The sequence below is a fragment of the Chiloscyllium plagiosum genome, chromosome 5 (genome assembly GCF_004010195.1).
Source record: "Chiloscyllium plagiosum isolate BGI_BamShark_2017 chromosome 5, ASM401019v2, whole genome shotgun sequence".
Taxonomy (NCBI): domain Eukaryota; kingdom Metazoa; phylum Chordata; class Chondrichthyes; order Orectolobiformes; family Hemiscylliidae; genus Chiloscyllium; species Chiloscyllium plagiosum.
The window spans coordinates 87,900,569-87,910,549 of record NC_057714.1 but is presented as its reverse complement, the minus strand read 5'-3'; the positions used below and the strand labels follow the sequence as shown (position 1 = coordinate 87,910,549).

General features: G+C 39.6%; 1 protein-coding gene across 11 annotated transcripts in view; it reads left to right on the top strand.

The window, feature by feature from the left end:
- Nucleotides 1–9,719, top strand: part of LOC122550075 (zinc finger protein 438-like) — a 244,880-nt gene extending 235,161 nt beyond the window's left edge. For 10 of the 11 annotated variants that reach the window (XM_043690584.1, XM_043690587.1, XM_043690588.1 and 7 more), the window contains one exon: nt 2,226–3,637. In XM_043690584.1, the coding sequence (XP_043546519.1) occupies nt 2,226–3,168 (943 nt within the window). In that variant the 3' untranslated portion in view covers nt 3,169–3,637. Of the gene's footprint in view, nt 1–2,225; nt 3,638–7,715 lie in introns of those variants that run through there. The other variant, XM_043690585.1, reaches the window with a different exon arrangement.
- Nucleotides 9,720–9,981: the final 262 nt, after the last annotated feature.

Below are 9,981 nucleotides of genomic sequence, written 5' to 3'. Positions count from 1 at the left end.
GCTGAAAATGTGTTGCTGGAAAAGCGCAGGAGGTCAGGCAGCATCTAGGGAACAGGAGAATCGACGTTTCGGGCATTAGCCCTTCTTCAGGAATGAGGAAAGTTTGTCCAGCAGGCTAAGATAAAAGGTGGGGAGGAGGGACTTGGGGGAGGGGCGTCGGAAATGTGATAGGTGGAAAGAGGTCAAGGTGAGGGTGATAGGTCAGACTGGGGTGGGGGCGGAGAGGTCGGGAAGAAGATTGCAACTCAGCATGGTGATATCATCATCAACTTTGCAAATGGAGTTCGAGCTGAATTTGGCTATACAGCTTTGAGTGTATAAGAAGTATGGTGGGTGGTGTGTTTGCAGCTTGTGGGACACCAGTGTTGAGGATTGTTATGGAGGAGATGCTGTCCCCTCCCCTGCTTATCCCTAATTGCCCAGAAGGCAGTTAAGAGTCCACCACATTCTTTTAGTCATTATGTTTTTGGAACGTGGAGCTATCATCCTAAGTTATATTATCTTGCTTCCTTTTCAAATACTTCAAAAGAAAGCCATCTTTGGACTCTTCCTTCCTCCCCCACCCCAAGCCTCTATTTCCTATACCCACCTCTCCCCCTTGACTGTGCTAAGATGATGATATCGTATTTGTGGAGTACCATACAAATATGTATTAAAATGTTTCATGAAGCTGGCAGTTAATTTTGTTACTGAACAGTTAATTCCTCTTCTGAGCACGTTGAATTTTCCAACAGTAAAATTATACTGGAGATTGCTCTTGTGAAGGATTACTCTTTCCACTGCTGTTTAATTCAACTAGGTGGTGTGATGCTAAATGCTTATTTGTAGCTGCAGGTTTTCAAAAGAAAATAACCTGTAAACCACAGAGCAGAGATATGTGTGTGATTGTTGGGTGGGGGGGGAAATGTTGGCGTGGAAACATTCTTTTATTAGGTAACAGATAGTTAGACACCATATTAGGAGAAGTGCCACATTACTCACAATGTATGTGCTCTGGAAACAAGATGTGAGATCAGCTTTTCCTCACCTTTAATGATTACACTATTAATATGTACCCTGAGCCTTTGTTCTGTGACAGCATGATATTTATGGGCAGAGTGCAGGGCAGAACCATTTGCTTTTCCGGGGAGAAAAACTTGTTTACAGCTGAACCGAGCAGCTGTTGGAGAAAGAAAGGAGCAAGACCTGTTCATGAATAAAACATGCTGTTAAAGGCTACTTGCTCCTAAGTAATAGTCCATAATAACTGTATTAGGAACAAAATGATAAGATTTTCTGTGAGGTCGGATTTACTGTACAAGTCAGCGAAAGGACACTGTGAACATTCATAAGTGTGAAGTGATCCAGAGTCTTGCAGACCTTTATTTTTCTTGGTTGGGTTACTCTGGAGGAGGACATGGATATGGTATTTGTTGAGACTGAACAACACCCGTTGGCATGTTGCTTCCAGACAACCTGTGTATTTAGCAGAGCTCTCCCTTCACGGCCAAAGTGAAAACTACTCATCTGCAGGTTTATAGCCTATTCTGTGAGCTTTACTGAAACAACAAAATCTTACCAGTATGTTTTGATCTGGAATGTTGAATTTAAACTAATAAACATTCAGAAAACTAAACTGAAATGAATTTTATAAAGAGCTTATAAAATTGATGAGAAATACAGCAGAGCCTGGTTTTGTGATTTAATCTATCAGAGATTTCAAGGCTCTAGATCTTTTTCAATTGCATGTGTATTTCAGCCTTATTAATATCTAATAGAATCTGATCCATGTAAATTCTGCACGTTGAGTTACTTTTACATACCAAAAAAAATGTATTTTGAATTTTAAGGATATCTGGCTGGATTTATATCTCTGGACTATTAATTTTATTTGGCTTCATAATTGTTTTCTTTTTCACTTCTTCATCCCTTCTTCAACCCCTCCTCCACACACATCTTCTCTCGATCACAAGACATAAAAGATCGCCCCTCCCCCCACCCCACTCATGTTTTTGCAAATTCTGTACTGGTGCATATAATGCTTACCCTTTCAGGTGGAATTTCGTCATGTATACCTATCTGGAAAGGTGGGGTGCATTACAACAATTTTTCAGCCCACTTGTAAAATTCATTGCAGAAATATTATTGTTGTAATCTGTAGCAACCAAGAACAAATTATGATTTTGACATACCTGTCTTGTTTAAGCTAAGATTTTCACTTTAATGAGGTTGTTTTGTCTTTTCAGAAAGCAGACTGAGGATAGTCAATCACAAGCTGAATTGGTTGGCCTCAGCACTTTGCAAATAAAATGTGCTCGTTGCCAAGTTGTCACCCCCACCTTTGTTGATATGAAACTTCACCTGTTATGTGCCCATGAGGAAGAGTTGCAGCTGAGGGTAGAAGAGAGATCCGTAAATGATAAAAGTAGATGCATCAGTGGATTTCCGATTTACTCAAGCATGGAAGCTGAACAAGAACTGCTCAAGCACGCAGCAAACTACTGGAAACAACTTGGTGAGAAAAAAAGTTTGGTCAGGTGTGACGTTTGTGAAGAAGCTTTCCAATCTTGTTTTAAATTGAAGAAGCACATGAGTTTGCATTACAAACAGCAGCTCCATTCAGGTGCTGTGGATTCAAATACAGTTGCTCAGGCTAATAAAATTCAGTTCATTACAAATTTAGGGTTTAATTGTATTTTATGTAAACAGAACTGTGGAAGTAAATCTGAACTTTTCAGGCACTGGCAAAGTTACCACAAGTGCAAGGACCCTGCTATTCTGTGGACAGTCTTCAGTTCATTGAATGTACATTGCACAGTTGATGAGGAACTGCCCAATGTTTCACCAGAACACACTGCTGTCAGCACTGAACCGTTCTGCAGGCATATTGTTGATTCAGCATCGCAGTATGAACTACATAACAGGGAAAGAATTGTCGATGAGTGCAAGGTGCACTTGAGCAACTGCAGTGGTGAAGCAGAAGGCAGTCTTGATTATTGCCATTTAACATGTCCATTTTGCTTGAAGACCTTCTACTGTGTGAACTGGAAAGGTAACAGCGGCAAAGAAGTTGTCTTTCAGCAGGAGGATGTCATGCATCAGTGCCCAAAGTGCCTACTAAAGTTCTCATTAACTGCTAAAGGTCTTGGAGCTCAAGTACTCTGTACTTCATCCAAACATTGTGATTAACATACCAGTGCTTCAGGAACTTAATATATCTTTCCGAGGTGAGTTGGTCGCCAGTGTAAAATACTGAAATTGGACTGCGACATGTTAATAATTAATTCAAAATATATGTTTCTCATGTGTGTTCAGGTGAAACAATGTCCTTCTAATTGAGAAATGCTTGTCTGGTTGTGAGACTGTACATTTTCTTTCAAATAAAACTGTCTTGGAATCTTGTAATATGAAGGTGCATGGTAAAGTTCAGCATGTTATAAGGAAATGGTTTGAATAGAAAGTAGAAAATTAAACAAAAAAAGCGATCTACTAAAACGTAATTCAGCATATAATTAAAATCTGAAATGTTGTTGCGGAGACTAATGCAGTCTCTTTAGTTTTGAGGATTAGCAATCAATGATACTGCAGGGAACAACAATGCACCTTGTTTCTGTGGCAAATGTATAACTCAGATCCTGAAATTAAAATGTAAATATTGGTTAACATTGTAAAGTGTTGCACTTAGTTTTGACACTGAAGATGCCAAGTAAGCCATAAAACTGCTATAGCTCCTCTTAGTGGCACAGAAAAATCATGCAAGTATTCCTTTTACTTCATGGTATCAACAGTCTGTCAGATTTCATGGTGATAAAGTACTTATTGCAACTGTCACACCAGTTTAAAAATAGGAGATTGTGAAGAATTTCCTCATTGTTTTCTTGATGTATTTTATTGATTTATTTTCTTTTTCTCTCTTTTACCTCACTTATGTTGAGATACAATAAAGTGGATACTTGCAGCTCTCTAGTACCTGATCTAACCAGCCATTTTTTTTTCAGTATGAAACTAGATGGTGACAGCCAGTGTTTGCCTATAGGGATGTCATGACCAAGTCATTTCTTGTCCTTAGTTAGCATCAATACATGCACTTTATTTTAGCAATGGTCACAGAATAAAATTTAGATGCCTTAGTACCGCCATGTAAGAAATGTTTAAATATTTAAATTGATTAATTTAGGAATTTCTTAATACCAATTTGTATGAGCAATAAATTTTATGCGGGATCAGAATTGGAACAAAAAGGAAGATTCATTAATTCTATCTTTGTGCCTCTGTTTAGTTCTTCATGCAGGGCCTTGTTTAAGAAATTCTGATCTCCCACCAGTCTTAGGACAAAAGGTGATTTTATTGTTGGATTAGTAGTGCCAGCTGGAAAAGTGCTCTGGAATATTAATGCCACAGTCTAACTGTTGGGAACAGGTCACTTGTCAGATCCGTCAGTGCAGAAATGGTTTATGATAACAGGAGATCTAAATGTGAAGAAAATTAATTATTAAAATAGTGGAAAGAGTTGTTCATTTTGTTAGGCAGCAAAATGGAATATTCCTTACTGTAACAGTTTTATGTACTTATTACTCTCTTTTTCAATAACATTAACAAAAGTTCTCCCAATCATTTGGAAGCTGCATATTTCCATCCTCTGCCCTTAGATCATTGCAATCCTGAAGGATTAATGATAAAACAGTTGCCTCTTTAGCAATTCAGTAAAGCAATCAAAGAACATGGAGAAAAGCAAGAACATTCTCTTGAGTTGGATGAACATAATGAATGGCAGAGCAGTCTCGAGGAGCTGAATAGCCTACCCCACTCCTATTTTTGATCCCAAGTCATCTTTTATTCTTGCATGTGATGTGGGCACCGCTGGCAAGGCATGTACTTTTGGCTATCCCTGACTGCTTCATGAGCCACTTGGATGAGCATGACTTTGAATTGGATAAGTTATGGACTACAGAGGTTTAGATAAGCTGATGAATATGAAGTGTGAACAATGTAGGAAACCCAAGCAGAAACAAGGAAAACGTGCAAAGTCGTCCAAGGGTGGAATCGAACCTGGGTCCCTGGTGCTACGAGGCAGTACGGCTAACCATTGAACCACCATGCCACCCATTAAGTACATTACACCATTAAAGATGTAGCAGATATCCTTCAGAAGTATTGCTAACTATATCACCCTGTTAAATTTCCTTACGCGGTTTTCTCATTTATTTGAATTTAAGATTAATAACATTACATATAGCTGCCCTATGTCTTAACCAATAAGACATTGGAATAAATAGAGTAGGGAGATGGCAAGCCATGAATGAGGGTTTCAGCAACAGATAGACTAAGTTGGGCGGTATTAGAGGTGGTCTTGGAGAAGGCATTGGTTCAAAGTCAGTTTTAACAGGGCTTCTCAGGTATGGTTTGGTTCAGCCTGAGATAGTCATTGTCAGAGAATGTAGTTGGTGACAAGGAAGCAAATACAGAGGAACAGTAGCTTTGGTTTTTCCCGTTCTTAACAGCAAGAAGGAATGAATCAGTAGGTTAGGAAGTGGCACAGCACGGTGAAAAGATCAAGAAAAGTGGTGAAGTGGAGCTGATTATCATTAGCATGCAGGTGAAAAACTGCATGGCTTTAGGTGGCGTATATCAATAAAGAAGATGAGATCAACGGTGGATTTTGAGCACTGCAGACATGATGATATGACAAGAAAAGCTGCTAGAATTTACAATTGAAAAGTAAGCCAAGCAAGGCTAGTTCCACTGAAATTAAGAAAAAGTACTGGAGAAATTCAGGTCTGACAGCATCTGTGGAAAGAGAAACAGAGTTAGTGTTTTGGAGTCCAATATTAAGACAATATTATCCCATTGAGCTCGTCAGAAAATGAATGATATTGGATTCAATGTGTCAGATGTTTTGGAGGATGAGGAGGTCTAATGCACATACAGTGCCACAGAAGTGTTATATTTTGTTAAAGCTTTTCTGGTGTAGTGAGACAGTTGAAGCCTGACTCGTGAGTTTAAAGTAGGCAGCCACTCCCAAACCTTCATAATATGGCAGGTTCATGGTTCATGGTCAAAACTGATGTGATGGGGTAACTCTGAGAAGCAAATGGAAACTTAGTACCAAAAACAGGTAAATACAATCATGGAAGATAGAAAATCTGCAATCAGAATTATCTATTTATAGGGCCAGAAACTTGAGGCATAAGAGGCTTAAAATTTGTTTGGACTACAGAAAAATACAATGCTGATGGAATATCAGAAGAATTGCTGACCTTGGACTTCAATGATGAATGCAACTTTATATGTTCCGGAAAGATCAAGTTGACAGTAAAAAAAAAATTAAAGGAGCTTATTCTGTTGTAGTTGGAAACTTAGGTATTGAACACCTCCAAATAGAAATCTTTAAGATACAAATTGCAGTGGTATAACCAAGAATATGCTGAAGATCACCAGGCTGAAATAAAAAGGAAGAGAGCTAATTGTATCCACATTTTTTTGAGGAACACAAGCTAAAATAAATTGACAATGCTTAATGGTTCAGAGTCTGAACTGAAAAATTTAAATTTATAGCACACTGATTCATCAACAGTGAGGACAATAGGGCAGCTATATGTAATGTTATTAATCTTAAATTCAAATAAATGAGAAAACCGCGTAAGGAAATTTAACAGGGTGATATAGTTAGCAATACTTCTGAAGGAGATCTGCTACATCTTTAATGGTGTAATGTGCTTGATGGGTGGCATGGTGGCTCAATGGTTAGTAATACTGCTTCACAGCACCAGGGACCCAGATTCGATTCCACCCTTGGATGACTGTGTGAACTTTGCACTTTTTCCTCGTTTCTGCTTGGGTTCCCTCCAGGTGCTCTGGTTTCTTCCCACAGTCCAAAGATGTGCACATTAGGTGGATTGGCCATGTTAAATTGCCCACTGTTCAGGGATGTGTGGGCTAGGTGGATTAGCCATGTGAAATGCTGGGTTGCAGGAATGGGGTGCTCTTTGGAGGTGTGGTGTGGACTTGATGGGTCAAATAGGCTGCTTCCACACTGTAGAGATTCTGTAATTCTATGAATAGAGACAAAAAATAAGCATAGCTGAAGCAAGTGTGGTCTCAATGGTTTAACAAAAGAATCAGCAACAACTGAAGGAAAAGCGAATCTTCAAAGTCCCACAGGGAGGCGAATGAAGGGTCATAGACATCTAGAAGTCTACAGCACAGAAAAGGGCCTTTCAGTCCAGCAGACCTATGTCAGTCAAAAGCAATCACCTAATTCTACACGAGAATGAATGTAGAAGTGCTTGAATTTTAATCAAAGGGAATAAGAATGATCTAGGAGGAGCATAGCTGCAGAAGAGGAGTTGGGTAACAGTAAGTATTCTTGAAATACTGTAACTATTAGAAACAGATAATGAGTAGGCCAGAACCCTAAATGGTGATGGTGGAGTGAAGATAAAGAATCAACACAAAATAAGTAATAAACTACATACTTTCTCTAACTTTTCTTGAAACCATTAGATAAACACAATTCTTCAGTAATGTGCTTAATTATAAAGGAAACGGAAGTCACAGATATATTTCTCCAGAGAAGAACTGTATTTATCCCATACTAAAACAACAAATGGTAGGATGGTTTGTTTTTGTGTATTGTAGGTTACTATGAGTGCAATTAAATAAGATTCTGATAGGTTGAAAAGGATTCAATGCTGTCACTTTAAAAAGGTTATTTTTGTTCTTGGTTTCTTTTCAAGAAAGGTCGTAAAGGCAGAGGTGCTGAAGTATCTGGCTTACCAATGGCAGGAGAGTGGCCATTCTCCCAGTTCAGGTTATTACTAGTTTGCTTTAGCTGTAGCAGTCAGAAGATGCTGCAGTCCAGAAAGATTCCAAGCTTCAGCAGAAGATTCCTGATTGACGTTTCTTTCTGAAATCACTTTGGAAGTTGTTCCCTCCTGCTTGTACGAATCTATAATTCAATTTACCTTTTTGACAAGGAGTGTGTTTATGGGATGTTACTAGATTGGAACAGCTCCTTAGTTAAATTGCTATATTGGGTCAGTTAAGTTACTCTAAATTCTTTTTTCTTTTGTTTGTGTTTCAATTGCAGTGTTTAAATAACTTCTGTTTAGCTTAAAGCTGAGTGGTATGACCAACTACAATACACCTGGCATATCCACTTCATATCTGTCTTTAAAAGAAGAAAAAGTTAGGGTCTAGGCTCGCTTCTTAAAACATTCTGAAGGGGTCTAACCTGGTCCATAACAAGGGACTAACAAGGCTCTTGTTTACAGAGCTGACCCACATGTCCACAAACCTGTTAATCTTGCATTTAACCCAGAAATGATTGTTAAACCTAGGCATTTATTGGCATGACCAACCTGGTAAACAGCAACTACATGGATTCATAAGTCGGGTGGGGGGAGTGTGGATATAACAAACAGCTGCAGACCCTAGAGATCTGAAGCAAAAACGGAAATTCCTGGCAAAGCTTAGCAGGTCTGGCAGCATCTGTGGTAAGAAAGCAGAGTTAACATTTCAAGTCTAACGAAGAATCACTTGACTCATGGTGTTTACTCTGCTTTCTTCCCACTGATGGAGCCAGACATTCAAAAGGGGAAGACTCTGCCTGATGTTTCAAATTTTTAAGGCAATTATATCCTAAGTGAACTGTGAAAACCACGCCAACAGCCCTGCATAGATTTGTGTAAGGATTTGACAAAAGTTTTCCTGCTACCTAAGAATGTGATGATGTATTGTCCACTTGCCTGAATGGATGTAGTTCCAATTGCTCTCAGGAAGCTTAATACTTAACCAGGGCAAATCAGTTTTGTCGATTGGCATCCATTCACTGGCTTGTATCTGCATTCCCTTGAACACTGGTGGACCTTGGCTGTCGTATGTGATATATACAGGATGCATTGCAGAAATTTGCCGAGACACTTCATTTTTTTGGAAGCATTTCCAGATGTGTTTCCAACTCCTGCTTTTAAGTCTGTAGATCAAAAGAAGCATTGATCTTCTGTATCCTTCTTTTCTTCTGTTTCATTCTGTTTTCAAAAAAAACAGTAACTGCTTTCTTTGAGGAGTCAATAGCATAGCTGACCCAGGAGGATAGTAATGCACACAACACCTTACGCTCAGGAAATATCTGGAAAAGGAGATATTGTAGTCCACTATGTTCGGGATATCTGCAAAGCTAAGGAATTTGAATATGTGGGAGTTGGAAATTTAAACAACTCTTTAAGCCAGTTTTAATAAGCTGTGGTAAAGCTGTAATCTGAGGGAGGTTACAGATCACCAGGTTGAAACAAAACTTGGCTTTAGCAAGAGATAAGAATTTACTGAGCACTTCTTGTGGTGAGTGCAAAGAAAATAAGTCTCTTCCTGTTTTACCATGGCTCGCTCTTCTACATTGCTGCTTATCCTAAGGTTTCCCATTCTCCAATATTGCATTCCTACTGTTCACTCCTCTTTTTGTTCTTACTGCAGAACTCCTTCCACCCCTTAGTCCTCGTCTGCCTCTTGTGGTTATCTTGTCATCTGCTGGTCCCTGTACACATCTATCCACCGTGATGAAGGCCTCCAAGACCTCCGTTTCTTCCGCTCACACCGTCCCAACCAGTACCCTTCCAATGATGCCCTCATCCACCTGGCTGAACTGGCCCTGACCCTTAATAACTTCTCCATCCAATCCTCCCACTTCCTCCAAACCAAAGGGGTAGCCATGGGCATCCACATGGGACCCAGCTATGCCTGCCTCTTTGTTGGGTACGTGGAACAGTCCATCTTCCGCAGCACTATCCCCTAACTTTTCCTCTGCTACATCGATAACTGTATTGGCACAACCTCGTGCTCCCACGAGGAGGTTGAACAGTTCATCAACTTCACAAACACCTTTCTCTCTGACCTCAAATTCACCTGACCATCTTGGACACCTCGCTCCCCTTCCTGGACCTCTCCATCTCCATCTCCAGCTACCAACTAACCATGGACATCTACTACAAACCCACCAACTCCCAC